The following is an 18,856-nucleotide window of genomic DNA, read 5'->3' on the forward strand; positions in this document are numbered from 1 at the left end:
GCGAGTCGTTATTTACTATCTTGGATCTGGCTGCAAAAAGCACATTTTCTCCCTTACCTCTATAATTGGTCAAACAAGCAAACTTTTTTATTTTCGTCAATTTCCCTGCAGGATTAATAAAGTATTATCTATCCATCTAAATGTCCAGTGTGTTTTATTTATTTCCCACATGGCAAAGCCATGGAAAATGTACTGCAAGAGCATGCTATTTACGCTTAATGAAAACACTAAACAGCACTTAGAACCAATCACCATGGGGTTATTTAGCAGGCAGCAAACACACAAACTACAGTTCAACACAGGATAACCCCTCCTGATGGTCTTTGTCATTAAACACCAAACGTTCAGAAAATGTTGTCATTGGCGATGTTTGGCTTCGAAAAGATTAGGAGGAAGGAGCAGTCTTCTATCAGTTACATTTTTTTTAAATCACTTATCGAAAAGGGTTTTGTAGAAAAAACGCAGAATATAAAAGGTCAGTACAGTATTGTACAATTCTTGTACAAGTCACGTTTGAAATGCCTGTGCAATCTGTAAACATGTTATTGGGTCTCTGTCATTAGCTTAAAGGACAGTGCACATACAGTGGGTTTACAGTATGTAGTGAAAGAAAAAGAGCTTGCTGTATAATACTAAGTCACCTTTAGACCCAAAGTACATATTTGTGCTTTTAAGGGACCAGACAGCTAGGATTTAAGAAGAAATCAAGCCAATCAAATCTATGTAAATATTGTATGGCAGCAGAACTTGCAAGCAATTCCTGACAATCATTCTAATTTCTGATGTGGCTGTATTACCCCTTCATGTGCTTTAAGCTGCAAGGGAGGGGGGGTATTCTGAGTGCAAACAACTCAATAATTCATTAGGACGTGTACATGAAACTGTAACTAGTGTATGAAATGTTTGTTTTACATTGACAGTACCATTTATTACTTTTGTTTTAAAAACAGCTTAATATATGAACATTGTTAGAATTCATTCCTTCTCTCAAATGCGCATCTGTTTGATTGCACTTTTTCTGAAACTGTATAAATCGTTTACATTTTTTTCCCATGAATTTAATGTTTAAAACTATTTTTGGTGTACAAGCTGTGAAAAGTAACACACTCCAGGAACACAAGGCGACTACTTCAAATAACATTTTGTGCATTTTCACAAGGTGTGTGCCACATCTGTAAGCTTTATTTTTATTTTGGTGAGGTTAACAGAAAACATAACACGTTTTCCTCTTTAAAAAATAACAAATATTTTATACACTATGAATTTACTATGTACAACTTAATACTTTAGGGTATTTTTCCTTTTGCACAGCAAAGATATAACATGTTTATAAGACCATTTATGAGGAGGACAACACAATGTACATATACTAACACTCAAGAATTCCACCAACAGTGCAACAAAAAAAAAAATACAAACGGAATGTCCTGAATGGTGAACGTAGTAGTTAACTTCCCCATTAAAGGATCAGTAAAGAATTATATTTAGTAACTGCGAGTTTTTTTTTCAAGACAGTTATTTAAGGAATTTGGCATTTGTTCAAGGGAAACAGGTCTAGGTAAACAGATACAGATCAAATACAATCCATCTTGCAGCGAACAGAGACCGGAGTAATGTTTACAAAATTACCCAGAACAACATGGGTCCGCGCTTCGTGTCATCTGTAAGGTTTAAGCTTCTAAAGTCTCTTACGAGCCCATACCATACCGATTTCTTTTAATCGGTCTCACGCATTGCTGTAGTGTTTCGTGCAAATCATTACACATACCTTTCGTTTTTTCTTTCAACTATCCTTTCAAGTCGACTGGATGAAGAGGCACAATGCTACAGGTATACCCCTGTTTGAAGGACAGCACAGAAGCAAAATAAAATATAAAGGTCTGTAGTGGAGACACTTCTGTTAGTTAGGAAAAGGAATAAGAGTCAGTCACCCAATCTCCTGCGCTTTGACTTCCTCGAAGCCGTTGGAAATAGAGTTGGGTTCTTGGTTACTTTCTATCGAAGACTCGCTCCCCGTGCTTTCGCCGGAGAGCAACCTAGTCACCCGCAGGTCGGCTTTCAGGGTCTGAACATCGTTTCCGATGCACATTTCCCCAAGGTCGTTGATAATTTGGGAAAGTTCTTGTTTGCCGCTGCACACGCAATCGTCGTCCGTGTCGAGAATGTCCTCGCACTCGAAGTGCATGGCTTTCTCCTCTTCTTCCTCCCCCAACAGGTCCTCCGTGATGGACCCCAGCTTCGGTGCGCTCCGACTGCGCTCCACCGGGGGCTTGTAATAACACTGTCCGTTCAAGAGCTTTCTCAGAGGCACCAAAGGAATCGTTTGCTCGCCTATGAGCTGCTGCTGCTGGTGTCGCGCATCGTCCCGTCGCTTCAGCCTTTTGAACTCGGCCAGCGCTGTCGCCGAGGTCTGGTACAGCAAAAGCGCCATCGCTTTCGCCTTTTCGGGCTTGGAGACCAGCACTGCGTGGCACCTGAGCATCACCGCTTTGTGTTTCATTTCGTGCCTATAGATCCAAGCGAAAATCTTGGGTAGCCTAGGGTCGGCCACACAGTAGGTTATCCGGTGCAGCAAATACAAGTGTCCCGGTCTCCTTGCCTTGTCGTCCACATGCACCATTCGGATGCCTTGCGAGCTGATGGTGAGCTTCATCTTGGTACCGTTTTTGCCCATCTCGCTTTTGGTCCAGATCTTGCCGACTGCCACATCTGTGCACCCATCTCCTTTCGACTGTATGGTGGTGGCGTTCCCCAAATAAAGCACAGTGTAAGTGGGGTCCTCGCTAGTAATTTTAACTTTTTTCCTCTTTGATTTGAACATGCTCCCAACTCTGTTCAGTGCACTCTCCGGGCAGGATTTGGCGAAGGACGTAAGAGCAGAATAGTTCAGACTCACGGCATAGCCCTTTTGCTTCGACTGCTTATCTTCCTCAATCAGGTCGAATTTGTTCTTCTTCCAAGGCAGCATTATATGGCTGAATCTCGTAAACCGCTACAAAGACAACTGTAAACTCGTTTAATGCACCTAAGATTTATCGTTATCCTGTCTTGTGTCATTTACTTATGAGTTAGTGCCGTGGCAAAAGCTAATTTTTCATCCGTGTTGTTCAGAAAGATCGCAAATAATTGCTCCTCTCTCACTCTTCTGCCCCTCTCTGAGTTATCTGTGTACGTTCATGCTAATCAGAATGAGATCAGCTGTAAATATACACTGGATTGAACCATTTTTCTTAAAAGTGCAGGGGAGACGAAGGACGGATAAACCCAGAGAACTGAAGCACTTTTTCTTAAAGGGGTAGCTGTATTTGACTAACAACGGTGTTCTTGTTAACATGGATCATACGGCAGTTTTTCAAACAAAGCATTAATTTTATGTTCTATGGCATTTCGATTTGTTTTCATGTAAGGAAAAACGTAGAGAAATTAGACAATTATGTGCAATAACCTAATTTCTTAACGTCAGATAAAAATAGGCATAACAAATCAATTAACGGATTACGAACTATTGTATATTTCCACACAAACAGAATTAAAAGTAATAAAACTATAGCACATAATATAGGACAAAACATGCCAGTCTGCATTATAATATGTTAAAATGTGTGAGACTGAGTGTTTGTATTAAATATAGTTTGGGGGTAATGAGTTGATTTAAAAAAAAAACATCACATAATCGTAAACTGTTTCTTTTTACCAACGATTGTATTACTTTAAATCCTTTACACACGATATCGAATATTTTTGCAAAATTGTTTAATACCGCCATCTGTTGGAAGACTATTGCAAGAAAAGCTGAATGCAAGTTAGGGTTAGCTTAATGACTTTAAACCGGTGTCACACAAAAACCCATTGATTTAGGAAAAAATGAATTATATCATAACATTTATTTAAAACAACAACGCACACTTCGAAAGCTTTTAAAATGCAAACTGTAAACGTCTCGGATTCCTTTAATGTGTTATTTGGCTCACATGGTCAAATTGCACTATGGCCTTCTTTAGCCCTGATCTGAGGACCAACATTTCTAATGGATCTGTCTCCATTTCTGATTTTACAAAAAAGATTCACTCACACATAACTAAAAAATAAATTACGGAGATCAAGAATGGGAAACATGTTTTACACCAGAAATCAACTTCCCATGTAGACGCTGACCAAGAAAGCTTTTAAATTCTGATGACCACATCAGGGCAGTTAACACATGAGTAAACATGCATAAGCATGCATATTTGTTACATGCTTAACATAATCTAATAATTTAATAAATCTCTGACAAGTACAGTATTTCCTTTCAACTCAAAATAGCATTTTGACTTATGTTTTAGAGGGCCCCAGGTACAAACGAACTACACTGTACCTTCTGATTCTCATACATCAGAAAGACCACCGAAACTAAAATAATTTAGCTGGGATCACACATTCTCTCTTCCCTTAATGACAGATTACTGTTCTTTAAAATTTTCTCCATTCATTGGAAGTTTCATTTCACACCTCTCTGCACCCATTCTGACTTCACACCTCTTGATTGGCCTCTCTTTCTGTCCCCTGCTCCTGCCTCTCACTCCTCCTCCCTCCCAGCCTTTGTTCTCCCGCTACTTTACCTTTGCCTACTGCCCTGTCTCTCTCACACCTGAAGAAGGCTCCACGGCCGAAACGTTGTGTTCTCTTTCTTCTTTTTTTCAGCATGGAATAAACCTATTACTTGTTCCTTTACACTGTACCTCTGCATGTTTGGGAGATACCTGCCACTATTGTTCTCTGCTTTAATCTTCAGCAAGCACTAGGGAAAGAGATCAAATTTCTTAACAACTGGCATCGCAAGAACTGCAGTCTGAAAGTAACAGCCCAGATAGGCAGCCGTATCATTTTCATAGGAAACACACGTGTGACATAACAAGGGACCTTGCGATTTCTGCTCGGGGCAACTCAGGGAGCTCACCCGTGGCATAAGAAGATTTAATCTAATTGTAGAAGACTTAAACTAGAGAATGACCTGGGCTGCAGGCTGTTGTCTTCAACCTTCAAGACACATTGTTTAGTTTTTTAAATGATTCACTCTAAATATTGACAATAAGTGTTATTACAGATAGGTGCATTCAAAATACATACACCTATTGCAAACATGACATTATGCATTGTACGCTAAATAGGATATTTTTAAATGTTTCACTTGTCGAATCTGAAATTCTGGCATTGCAATGGCACACAGGTATTTTTTACAGTTCACAGAGAAGCCCCATACAGTAAATGTACCATGATGAATGCGTTTGACAAGTGCTTGTCATGGATTCACTGGCAGACACATTGATTTCTGGAAGAGCATTTATGGATTTGAAAAGGATATGCAGATGACGAACAGTGTACTAGCACTGATGCATATCAGTGGATGGGGAATCACAAAACAGAAGGGGAAATTAGACAAACTGCTGCTTGTGATACTCATTTCCTTATAAAAATACATTGTAATAATAACCAGCAGAGATGTTAGTGATTGGCTTGCCCTCAAGGTCTGATTCCATCCTTACAGCCTAAGCAAATAAAATATTAATCAGGTCCAACCTTATTTGTGACTTAATATTTGTATAATATTTGAACCACCCAACCCTTGCTTATTCAGTGTTAAAATCACACAAATGGTGTGACCTGGCTTAGACAAAAAAATCTGAACCCTTTTATTCTGGTGCTGTTATGGGATTCCTCACCATTTCTCATTAAGTAGGCCACAAACACAGGAAAATGTTTTTTCTTTTCTTTTTTTCCATTAAGGTGCATCCTTCCTCTACCGCGCAGACTTGTTTACTAAAAATTGTTTCCGAGCCGGCCTCTAGAAGTGACTGATATGGAAAGTGGGGGAGGGAGTGTGATATATTTTAAACTGACACACTGACAAATATCGGATGTAGGCATTACCTTTTTGTCTAGATTTTACACAGGACTGGCTGCAAAATAAACTATCTGCATGATCTGTGAAATGTGTGACATTCATCTGCCAATGTCAGTTTCAGAAATGAGTCGTTTTGTTTTGCAGTGCCTTTTCCGGGAGTAGGTTTGTCCTTTCAATAAAAGGTTTATCTTTAGCAGGTGTGTAGGATCACAAGTTTCAAATAAAGTGTCAGGCTCTTACAAATGCACAGTGAAATTAACGGGAATCTCACATATTTCTTTGCTGCAGTTATTCTGTAAACTCAAATGATACTAAATAAAATGTCATTTGCAATCTGTCCTGTATTGTAAGGGATTGCAAGAGAGCTACTTGTAAAACATACACACAAAGTATGTGTGCATCCTAGCTTTTTTCGGTCTTAAAGAAAATGCCACACCAGAAAATGGAGCAAAGAGTAGGTTTTACTATTTTGGATGGTAGAGGATAGTACCATATCTTTGAATTTTTCTTTTAGAACTTTAACTTGGATCTAACATTTTTATAGACAGAGAGTCCACACAACAATTTTGTTTTTTAAAAGCATGATAAGGTTTTGGCTATCAAATGTACTTCATTACAGCTCGGTTATTTTCGAACAAGACAATCCCAGGCATAAAACTCTTTATTTACTTTTTGAAGCATCTTGAGTATGGTGGCGGTAGCAAAAATGTTCATATAGAGCAGAGTGAAACTAAAGAGATCAGGGAAAGTATCTGAAATTATTTAGCCTTGTGTTTGCTATTACCTGTGCTTTACCTTTCACAACTTTGTGATCTAATTTTTAATTCACTTGAGTTATCTTTGTAATCTTGTACAACTGGTATTTTCTTCGGTATTTACACAGAGCTCCCCCAAGAAATGGTGTAGACTGTTATACTGGATTGCACAGTAACGTAAGGCCAACTACCTTTTAATTGTTTGATCCAAGAAGTTGAAAATAGTAACTGTCTATTTATACATCCTAGCATACATTTTCAGTAATCAGTAAATCCTATACAGGATTGTGGTGCGCCAGGAGCCTAATTCAGCAGGCAATGGGCACAGTATGTTAGTCCATCACAGGGTGCACAACAAACAAACGCACATGGAAAAATTTAGTCATGCCGGTTAACCTAGACATCATGTTTTTGAACTGTGGGATGAAACTAGTGAGAGCAATTTGCCAAAATCTACAAAATAACAGGGAGAACTTCAGAACCCAAGAGCCCATGGTGCCAGCCATCATAAATTATGCCACAAAAATTGTTTTGCTTTTAAAATATGAATCACTACAAGCAATGGGTTGAAATTGAGGTCTACCTTTTCTCATCTATAAAGGCTAGGCACAGCAAATTTTAATACTATTGTTGAAATTGAGAACCAACTTTTATATATCGTGTTTTATTATTCTGTTGCATTCTTTATTGTACCGTAAATATCTGCTTATGTGAGTCCATATCCGCAAAATTACAGCTGAATACGGTTTCTGTTATCCTCATAGCCCATTTTTAGAGTTTTTCTGTGAAGATATAATTTCTGTAAAGTCTGTGAAGATAACATCTCTTGGGGAATTAACACTGAGAAGCCTGGTTTGGGAAGAATATAATTACAATTGTCTGTTTCTTTAAGAAATCTAAATTGAAATAAAAAAAAACAAAATTTATAATGAAAAAAAACCAATCAAATAAATTGCTAAAATACATTTAATTCATGGCTTAACTGACCCACGACGTATCACAAATTTGAGTTTTCCCCGTTCTGTTTTAAATGTTTATTACTAAAATAGAGAATTGTTCCTTTGAAAACAAGTGCTCTTCTTGAAATAACAGAATCGTTGCTTCGTAGCATGATGAGCAAAAGATTTTCGCTTTAACGAGAAAGATAACTTACAGCCTGGATAATTGTACGACTAAAATTCCAGTATGTCACAACTACTGTATGAGCATTATAACATGATTTGGGAACTATCACTCGCTGTCGCTGTTTTACACGAGCGTTTATGTGTAGGCTATCTGGAATGTACCAATACACTCAGAAGGCTACATTTGTTTAAATTTTAAATATATTTTGCATATATTATACGTTCTGATAATCCAAATGGTCTTTAAAAATGCGATTTTTAGGTGATAATTTTTTATGTTTTCTTTCATTTGTTTTTTCCCCCATAAAGTTCTAAGTGTACATTATTGTTCGAGAAAGTAGATTGTTCCAAGCCGTTTCCTTCCTGATGACAACAGTGCTCACATGGTCAGTTTGGAAGGTGCTGTTGCTGCTGTGCTTGAAGAACTCCGGACTGGATCGTATTCAGAAAGTTGTTGTTTTTAAAAAAAGTTAATGTGAACTCGCGAAAATGGGAAAGAAGAAAACTGGCGGCGGAGGCGCTGGATTAGGCAGGGCTTTAATAAAGGAGAGGCAACTGGCAGGTCGGGGCAACAGAGCAGATTCCTGGGTACTTCACATTTATTTAATAACTCGAAGTGATTTAAAGTCCTTGACGAGTATAACAGTCAGGGAAAAAAATACAAGTACTGCTTCTAATGGTTCATATAATTTTAGTTTTCTATGTGTACAATAGCATTTTAGAATGATTTTTGTTAATTGTTTTCTGGAAATGGTGTTGGGTTCTGCATTTAAAGTGACTAGCAGGGTGACACTTGAAAAACAAAAAGACGGAGATGGCGATGGTGGAGATTTTCTTCCCTAAAACAGCTGTGTGAGGTGGTTTAGGATTCTGCAGTTGTAACTGGGAGACTGTGGGTTAAAATCAAAGGGGAGACACTGCAGGTGTGTTCCTGCGCAAAGGTACTTCACACACATCGTAAAGTATCGAGCTGTATGAATGGGATGCTTCGGGTAAAAATTTACAGAGAAAACAAATCATTTCAATTAGAAGAAACTGAAAGGTATCTTAGGGATTCTTGGAGTCTGGAAATTGCATTTGGAAATGTATGTGCACTAGATATTTTAAAATAATTCGATGTTCTTGATGTCAAAAAATGTCAACAAAAGGCCCCACTCTGTGACTCAACTTTGATTTCAACTTCAAGAAAGGAGGACGTACAGTACAGCCCAGTTGTACATTTTTCCTCCTTTTAATGTGCTTCTTGGTTTAATAAAACAGTCAGATTTGTCTGAGCAGTGCGAGTAGCGAGGATCTGCGGTAACTATGCAGTGCATGATGGAAGAAGTGCTGTTTGTGTTAACGTAACAAGATCATATTGTTTCCTTTACAGCTCCACACCAGTGAACTGAATGATGGGTACGACTGGGGCCGTCTGAACCTGCAGTCAGTCACAGAGCAGAGCTCTCTGGATGAATTCTTAGCTACAGCTGAGCTAGCCGGAACAGAGTTTGTTGCAGGTAAAGAGCGGTCAATATTTTCTAGGGGGACACAAAACATGGTTTGATTATTTCAAATCCTAAAATCATAGTGAACTTAGTTGGTTTAAGTAGTTCAGGTGGGTAGCTGCGTCAGCATGTGTAGGCTGCAAAGGAACAAGTAATAGGTTTATTCCATGCTGAAAAGAGAAGAAGGAAAACACAACGTTTTGGCCGTGGAGCCTTCTTCAGGTGTGAGCCAAAGAAGGCTCCACAGCCAAAATGTTGTGTTTTCTTTCTGTCACTGTCACTGTCACTTTGTCTCTCTCAATGGGTACAGGTCTGAAATTGGTCTTGTCAAGTCTGGTGTCCCCCAGGGCTCAATACTGGGCCCCTTGCTCTTCACCATTTACATGTTCCCACTTGGTCAGCTTTTAAGATCACATGGCCTCAGCTGGTATACATCCATACCAAACCCGATGTGGTTGTCTCTAGTCTATCTAATTGCATCTCTGACATAAAAATTTGGATGACTCAAAACTTCCTTCATCTTAACTGTGACAAGACCGAAGTCATGCTTATTGGTACCCCCCATCAACTTCGTAAAGCCAGTCCTGTAACCCTGTCTGTAGATGGCTCTGTACTAGCTTCAATCAAAATTGAAAAACCTTGGGGTTATATTCGATTCTGGCTTAACATACGACCCACATGTACAGCATACTGTCAAAACATCTTTTTTTCACCTTAGAAATATCGCAAGACTCCGCCCTATGCTATCATTAACTGTGGCTGACAAGCTGATCAGCATATTTGTATTCTCTCGAATTGACTACTGCAATGCTCTACTCCCTGGGGTATCTAAATCTACTCTGAACAAGCTGTAGTATGTCCAAAATTCAGCAGCCAGAATCCTGACCAGGTCTAGGGCAAGTGTTCACATTACTCCTATCCTGGAGTCCTTGCACTGGCTTCCGGTCAAATTCCGTGTAGACTTGAAAATCCTCATGCTCACCTATAATGCTTTACATGGCTTGGCACCTCAATACCTGTCTGAACTTTTATCGCCCTACTCCCCACCTTGCAACCTCCGCTCTTCTAATTCTGCCCTCCTTACTGTCCCCCAAGCCCGTCTACATTGTATGGGGGACAGGGCCTTCTCCTGCTATGCCCCCAAGCTCTGGAACTTTGCCCAAGGATATCAGAGAGTCACCTTCTCTAAACTCCTTTAAATCCAGACTCAAAACCTTCTTCTTCAGAAAAGCCTTTACTTAACTTGTCCCACTCTTCACCCCTCTGCTCTTCTTAATACCACCTTCCACGGTCTCCTCTATTGTTATTGTTGTATTGTTGTAATTATAATTGTGTCTTGTGAAATCTTCTTATTTATTGTTGTAGTCTTCTTATTTATTGTTAATGTCATCCTGTAAAGCGCTTTGAGAAGCCACCTTTAAAGGCGCTATATAAAATAAAGATTATTATTATTATTATTATTATTATTATTATTATTATTATTATTATTATTATTATTACTACTACAACTTGTTCCCTAGTTGGTTTAAGCTGCCTTTTAACAACTCTTATTAACGTGTCACGTCACTTTTGAAAGTGTGAGCAAGCTGGAGTGTACTCCCAAAATTGTAGCCTATTATAGTTTGGTGAGCTCAGAGTAATGGACAGTGATTTTATTGGCAGACTATAAGAGTGTGTTGTTTGCCTTCTGACATAATTGCTGTATCTTGGCTTTTCAGAAAAGCTCAACATCAAGTTTGTTCCTGCTGAAGCCAGAACAGGTTTACTGACACCAGAAGAGAGCAAGAGGATTAAAAAGCTTCATGAAGAGAACAAGCAGTTTCTCAGAATACCTCGCAGGTAAGTCAGCCACACCAGTTGCCTGACACGAATGACTCTAAAGCATTCATTGTCTTTACAAATATATAGTTTTTATGGACTTTGGGAAGTCTTTTTTTGCACCTCATCTAGTGAATTAATTCATTGTCCTGCATTTAGACCAAAAGTGATACAGGTGTCTGTTGTTTTGCCCACTGTCAGATCTCCGACTCATACATGTGAGCATGGCCAAAGAAAACCTTCATATTGAACTATGTTATTCTCCACTGGTAAACTGGTTATAAGCATGCGTTTCTTGTCATAATGATAGAAATACTAAAAATAACACTGTTTTTATTTAGCTTGACATTGAGATCTTCTAGTACTAACCGGTTGTTTCCTTCCTTTTTCAGACCACACTGGGATGAGAATACGACTGCAGAGGCTCTGCAGCAGGCAGAGAGAAACAACTTTCTAGAGTGGAGGCGACAGCTGGCCCAGTGAGCACCTCCACACATCCGTGAATCTCGTCTAATACTGTTTAATGTTCAGTGGTTCCAGCATTCTTGCTTAGTGCTGTTAACTTTGTCTTTCATAAGGCAATTGCTTCAAGTCTACTGAGTCCATTTTTGGAACATTGTATTTGATGATGGTTCATGTCACTGTAACACACATATATCATTTTACCTTTTGTTAAAGGATTCTTCTTTTGTTTCTTTCAAAGGTTTTTTTTTTCAAGTTTCACAATTCAAAAAAAGAGTGCATAAGAAATTATGAGTAGAGAATTTGTCCTGCTAGTTTTATTTTTAGGTTTCAGAATTACCACTTTTTGTTGATTAGAGGGAGGAATGGATCACTTCATTGTATTTGCCTGTTGGGCTTTGATGATTAGTTTGAACATGTTGTTTCGTTTCTGTCAATACCATGAAATATCTTTAACCCAGTATTACAGAACGCTAACATTTTCTTTTATTGGCTACTTATTTTAAGGCTAGAAGAGGAGCAGAAATTGATTCTTACTCCTTTTGAGCGGAATCTGGACTTCTGGCGCCAGCTATGGAGAGTGATTGAGAGAAGGTACAGTTAGTCTCACCTGGTGTATGTTTGCCCTTTCATCTGTATGGCTCTGGAGTATTAGTGGACCACCTGAGCCTTACCTGCAAAATAAAAGAAAGTGTACTATGCTTTTCCTATGTAATAAAGCATTGCCAGTTAATGTTTGAGGTATTTATTAATACCTAATTTTCAACAGAAAACTGTCTGGAAATAATTAAAAACATGTCTCAGTCTTAAAAATGCTCTACATTATGTGTACTGTATGTGTTACGACCCCAAGTGTCTAGGGGTAAAGGGGTGTAACATTTAGGATAATTCTTTTGGAAGCAGGTGGGTTTGGTGAGGGACTAGGAAACATGATAACACGATAAGTATGTATTTTGGATCTTGGATTTATTTTGCATATCGATCAACCCTTTTATGTACATTTTTCTTTTTTGAAGATGTGTTTCACAAAGCAAATGTGTTTTTTGTATTTTTTTTGTGGTTTTCCGAGCTCTGTGTTTTGATGTTTTTACCGATCGGCACGTGGCTTTGTTTTCCAGTGATGTTGTGGTTCAGATTGTTGATGCCCGAAACCCTTTGCTATTCCGATGCCTTGATCTGGTGAGTTCACAGAAATGTTGAATGATTTCATGTTCCCTACAGATCAAAATCATGAATAGAAATCGTGATAAATTGTAGTATCGTATCTTATGTTTTCATAATGTACAACAATTCAATGATTAGACTCGCATAACCAACTCTTCTCTGAAAAGCTGTGACATTAGAATACAGTGAACTAAATGTACTAGATACAGCTGTTCTTTTTAATATTTATCATTTGTAATCTTTTCATAATATGTTTTACAAGCATCCAACTTGTTTTGAAAGATTGCTGCCAGTCTAACCTTCTTTTTCTTTTGTTGATTGATTGTTGATGTTGCTTAGAGCTGACCTCTTTATGCGCTGTTAAGCACAAAGACCGACACGGATTGCTTTGTAAACACTGTTTGTGTGTAGTCGTTATCTCCTGTTAAAGGCTCCAGCCACTGTGTCCCTGACACGGTGAGCAGGCAGGCGCTTCAATGTCACTCTGCCCTTGCAGGAAAGCTATGTGAAGGAGGTGTCGGGGGAGAAGGAGAACATGCTGCTGATTAACAAGGCGGACCTGCTGACTCGAGAGCAGCGCAGCGCCTGGGCCAGATACTTCGAGAGACAGGGAATCAGGGCCGTATTCTGGTCCGCCCTGGCTGAGGGGGCCCGGCTAGATGCCGAAGAGAAGGTACCAGGCTCACAGCGGCTTGGCGTGTTTCTTAGGCCTTTTACCCACAGAGGAGGAATTTGCAGAACGGTTGAGAGAGAGGGAACTTTCAATACGAGGAGTCTTCCTCTTTTAGGAAAGATCTTGCTACAATTATAATGAAGCAAGTAACTTGCTAAAATATACCCTTTCTTTAATTTCCGAGACTGCCAACAATGGCGACTGTTTAGTAATTGTTTTTAAGTCCTGTTGAGATTTATGGCAGGTGATAAAAAAATTGTTTTGGTTCCACCATGCCCAAATCCCATTTACAGGGGGAACCAAACTGGGAAATCATTAAAGTACGCTAAGCCACAGTGCTTAATATTGCTCTAATTAAAATAAGGTTAGAAATTCTTTGCTGTTAGTTTTACTCTGAAAAGCCAAAGTACATCTGAGAGGTTTTTATTTTATATGTTAGAATATTATGCACACCCAGTGAGCTATCAATCTAGATTCATGTGCATTCCAAATCAACTGACAACGGACAGCTCAGGTACGAAGGACTTGTGTACAGCGTGCTTGATATTTCCTGTAGGGTGAGGAGCTTGATGGGCTCGAGGAAGAGCCAAGTGACGGTGAGGGAGGAGAGGTGGGTGAGGATGAAGCGGAGGAAGAGGAGGATGGGGAGACATTTGAGGACTGTGTGGAGGAAGGAGACTGGCAGACCTGCTCCGAAGACTCCGACTCCCCTGAGCAGGACAGTGAGACTGTGTCCTTCCACACCGAAGCTTCTCAAAGGAAAGCAATCCAGAACTCCAGCCGTCTGCTGCGCAGAGACCAGCTGCTGGACATCTGTAAATCAACACACACTGGGACCAGCATCAAGGAGGGACAGATTACTGTGGGTTTGGTAAGTGTTTCTTGGAAAACTGCAGTTACATTTGTACAAAAAAAATATGATGGTTACAAAAAGCCTTCCTAAATATTCTGTTTCCTTCAATTAAACATTTGCCAGACTGTTGCCTGTACTTGCAGTGACAGTCAGTAATAAATAGTCTGAGATGACGCATTGAGCATGCTTATCTATGAAAACAGCCCATAGTCAGTGCTCCTCTGGTTTTGGCAAAAGATTTCTAGGCCTGTTCTCTGTTCTTTTCTGTGAAAAAGGTGGGGTATCCTAATGTTGGGAAGAGTTCAACTATCAACACCATTCTCCGAAATAAGAAAGTTTCTGTTTCGGCCACTCCTGGACATACAAAGCACTTTCAGGTAATTACTGTTTTTAAGTTGTTTAAGGGTTTTATCTGGAAGATTAAACACTTTCATTATGCGTTCAATATGAATATCAGCCCTCTTTTGTGCCATTTTCTTGCGTTATTGATTTCTATTTAGCTTTATTTTTACAAATGCTTATTAATGAAGATTAACTTGGGTTTAATAATACATATGGAAACATATAATGAGGTAAAGGCTACCGCTGATGAGGCAGTGATTGCTCTTCTGTTCCAGACTCTCTTTGTGGAGCCTGGCCTGTGTCTATGTGACTGCCCTGGGCTGGTCATGCCTTCTTTTGTGTCCACCAAAGCTGAGATGATATGTGCTGGGATCCTGCCCATTGACCAGATGAGAGACCACGTGCCACCCATCTCTTTGATATCCTTTCTGAGTGAAGCACTGCAGTACAGTGCAGTAATACTGCCGTGGCGGAGATAATGTTAACTTTGTGACAAAACTCTCGGAACGGAATTTCTTGCAGCGATAGCTTTTCCGGGTCCCCATTTTACTGTGGCATTTGGGCAAACGTAGGATACGCTTTAGAAATAAAACATTGCGGGTTCGAGCCTGGGTCACGTCTCTTGCCGACTGTGTCTGGGACTCCCCAGGTAGCGGCATGTGGGCTGCTAGGGCTTTCATGGCTGCAGGTGAAAGGGAAACCCCTGCTACTTCCTGGGTGCCTGCGGGCTTGTGGTGATGACATGAAAGAGCAAACATCCCACATGTTGCCTGAAGCATGTCAAAAGTCAGTTAGCTTTCTATGTGTGCTTGGGTTGGGGAGTCTGCCTGCACTTCTTCATTCCTGTATGTAAACACAACATGCAAAAAAAAAGAAACTTGCAGTACTAAATTTTTAAAATATGCATCATAATTGCATTTAATATAGCGCTGCTAGTGTTGTTTTAAAAGATGTTACCAAGTCGGCTTCAGTTTGCCCTCGCACTCCTTGCTACGTGTGCTCTTCCAGGAGGTGTTGTTCCTGTGTTCTCAAAGTCAGGAATCAGTCTGACAGGGGCAGTGTGTCTGCTGAAGGCCCTTAACTGTTACAAGTGTGTCAGCATGTACCACGCTACGTCCTGGAGGCCACCTATGGGATCAACATCACCCTCCCTCAAGAGGGGGAAGACCCAGACCGCCCACCCACGGCTGAGGAGCTGCTGGTGGCTTATGGCTGTAAAATCCCAATTCTGTTGTATTTTGTAGGATGGAAATGCTGTAAACTGAGTGCTTTATCAAGGTTTTTCACTCCAAAATGGCTTTTATCAAGTTGACCTTGTCTTTCATGGTTGCTTTGTCTTGATTGACAAGAAATATTGGTCGATATTTTTCGGTGCATAATGTTTCTATGTAATAAAATGGACACTGTGCCTTAAAATGTGTTACTTTGAAAGACTTAAAGATTACTTTGTGTTTCTTTAGTTTAAATGAGCACAAAGACTCTAGTATTTAAAATATTTTAAGGAGAAAAGCTACAAATACTAATAGTGTCTCTTACAATTAATATTTATTTTCCCTTTTGTGCCTTGTCAGATATGAGGGGGTTTATGACTGCTCATGGACAGCCAGACCAGCCCCGGTCCGCTCGATACATCCTAAAGGATTACGTCAATGTAAGTTACCCTTGTCTTGTAGGACACAAGTTTTACTCTCTATGCATGTATTTGTGTAGGTTGTATGCATTCTGAGCAGCAGAAATCCTGTTGAAGTGTAATGCTATAAAAGAAGCTTTAGCACCAGAAGGCAATATTTTCTCTTCAGCTGCCACATGAACATGTTTTCTTTGTAATTATCAGGGGAAGCTTTTGTATTGTCATCCTCCTCCCCACATTGATGCCAGGGACTTTCAGCCTCAACACAACAAGTTTCAAAAGCAGGAAGCAGACAACAGTCAGAGCTCATCAAGGACAGGAAACAGACGGCAGAAAATCAAGCGAATTGAAAACGTGGTGGATAAAAACTTCTTCCATCAGGTGAGGTCTTGTTGTTTGTTCATCATGTTCCTGTCTTTACGAACATTGGAAACGTTTGCCGGAGGCTCTCAGTGGGTGGTGCTCTCGGCCCAGGTGTCACCTGTTCAAGTCTGGGTCATGCCACTGCCCGACTGTGACCGGTATTGTACAGTTGGCAGTGGGCGATTGGCACAGCACAGCTGGAATAGGGTGGGTAATGTTGGCAGGGTGACATAGCAACTCCAGTAACTTTCAGTCTTACAGTAACATCAGCGTTCCTTTGGCAGTCCTAGCTGCCCTTTGAGTCACTGTGCCAAAAGAAGACTGAGTTAAAGGCTCTGACTTATCAAAGGTTCACTCCTGCAGGTCCTCTGCAGTGAGCTGAAACTTGAAAACAACAATTGTAGTGATTTCAAATTTGGAGGTATATAATAAAATGAAAACCACAAATATATCTGTTATAAATGAGAGGAGCCTGTTCTGCAGTTCCTTCTTATTCGATTGGTAGCAGCTCCTGGGTCCAAGAGTTTAATCTTCCAGTCTGCACTGGCAGCGATTGGACTGAAGAAGCATCTTTTATTTTCAATTGCACACTTGCAAACTTTTTGCTTTTCTCTTTGGGTCTTTATTTCACTGAAGAACCACTTAGGGGGGGAAAAAAAAGCTTTGTACTTCTGAAAACATCTTCTGGATATTGCAGTGCATCGACTTGAAATTGAGAGAGGTTTGTGACGTCTTGCAGGAGAACGTGCGTGCACTAACGAAAGGTGTCCAGACGGTGATGGGCTACAAACCTGGGAACATCTCGGCTGTGCCGGGATCTGCTGACAGTACAGTGGGGAAACCCTGGAAGAAACACGGCAATAGAAACAAGAAAGAAAAGATTCGCAGACTCAACAAACATCTGGACGCCTGACCTTTCACTTTATCAGCTGTAGAACTGCTGAGCTCTGGGAATAGCAACAGGATTGTTATCCAGGGCTCTTAAGTCTTAAGTAATTTGTACAAAATGTTTATAAACTAACATGAATTATCCACCAAATAAAAGCAATAATATTCATCTTAGACCAAGTGCCATTAAATTGTTCTGGGGTGTTGTCAAGGGAAAGACGACCCACGAGCCATTAATGGTTTTAATCATTAATAGTATTTTAAAGGGTATTGTATCAGTATGTGACAGAGCATAATCAAAGAATTGACTTTATACTAAGATATTTTTAAAATTTTCATTATAAAATATAATTATACATAATTAAATTTGGAAATTTGGGAAAGAATCGACCCACCCTTATTTCAATGCATTTTTTCAGGTTTTTAAAGATAATGGACATTTGGTTTTGTCTTTAATCTATTGGTTTGCTATAATTCTTGACTCATATCAAGAGAGTCACCATTACCCTACAGTATTGGAGCCCTGGATCACTTGTGAGTTCTGTTCTCATATCATCTCCGCTGAAAAATGTATTTTTGTAGCTATTTGAAGTACAATTGTATTTTGACTGACACCTAATCATAAAAAAGGTTAGTAATTAGGTCTTGACGCAGTTAGTTTGGATGCACTTGGAATAACATTTATATGGGATAGCCTTATCATTATTGTAAGGGTAGATTTCAATGTTGCCTTTTTTCAAAACGAGCTACTAGTGACCTCTAGTGGAGATTTTGTGCACAACTTTGAATATAAACATGACCAGTTTATGAATTTTTAAACAATGTTAAAAGAATCCAGTACAATATGATCTTGTGTTTAATTATCTCCATGTAGGTTAAAATGACTGCATGTCACTTTATTATTTATGTGCCTAAAGGCAACATTTTTAAAACATTATCTTCAGTGCTTTGCTTATTGCACAGAATAAAGTTTATAAATACAACTTATAGCTACACAAGGTACAAACTGAACTACTGATAAAAAAAGAGACATTCTGTGTTGTTCGATCTAATGCAAAATTCGGTTACTTCAATTTTGTTTTAAAAGGTCATTTTTAGATCACTTTATAACACCTTGTGTGACATAATATCTCAAGGCACTGCATTAAAAAAAAAGCAAAAAAAAACAGAGGCACATATGCACAAATGATAAGATAAGATTTTATTGTCCCCTGAGGGAATTTTTTTATGGGCACCCAGCACTCCTGTACATTTAAATAGAATGCAAACAAAAAGAAAAAAACATTATATTACAAAAAATAAGAAGAACATTCCACATCACTCAATTTCACATGTACAGTATAACACATAACAACATGTAACATTTATAACACATCACAAAACATAGCACTCAAGTAGGTTGTAAGAGTCAAA

General features: G+C 39.3%; 2 protein-coding genes across 2 annotated transcripts; one reads left to right on the plus strand and one right to left on the minus strand.

Annotated features, from left to right (window-relative positions):
* Nucleotides 1-1,140: 1,140 nt before the first annotated feature.
* On the minus strand, nt 1,141-3,178 carry fam43a (family with sequence similarity 43 member A). The gene has a single exon (XM_006637642.3). It carries the CDS (start codon nt 2,966-2,968, stop codon nt 1,928-1,930), a length of 1,041 nt encoding a protein of 346 aa, XP_006637705.2. The 5' UTR covers nt 2,969-3,178; the 3' UTR covers nt 1,141-1,927.
* Nucleotides 3,179-8,120: 4,942 nt separating this feature from the next.
* lsg1 (large 60S subunit nuclear export GTPase 1) lies at nt 8,121-17,617 on the plus strand. The gene is made up of 14 exons (XM_015361035.2): nt 8,121-8,351; nt 9,136-9,262; nt 10,969-11,089; nt 11,461-11,547; nt 12,038-12,124; nt 12,649-12,709; nt 13,191-13,367; nt 13,924-14,238; nt 14,496-14,597; nt 14,838-14,981; nt 15,653-15,776; nt 16,134-16,213; nt 16,397-16,573; nt 17,295-17,617. The coding sequence occupies exons 1-14, from the start codon at nt 8,253-8,255 to the stop codon at nt 17,466-17,468; spliced, it is 1,875 nt and encodes a 624-aa protein (XP_015216521.1). The 5' UTR covers nt 8,121-8,252; the 3' UTR covers nt 17,469-17,617.
* Nucleotides 17,618-18,856: the final 1,239 nt, after the last annotated feature.

This window comes from Lepisosteus oculatus, chromosome 13, assembly GCF_040954835.1.
Source record: "Lepisosteus oculatus isolate fLepOcu1 chromosome 13, fLepOcu1.hap2, whole genome shotgun sequence".
Classification (NCBI taxonomy): Eukaryota; Metazoa; Chordata; class Actinopteri; order Semionotiformes; family Lepisosteidae; genus Lepisosteus; species Lepisosteus oculatus.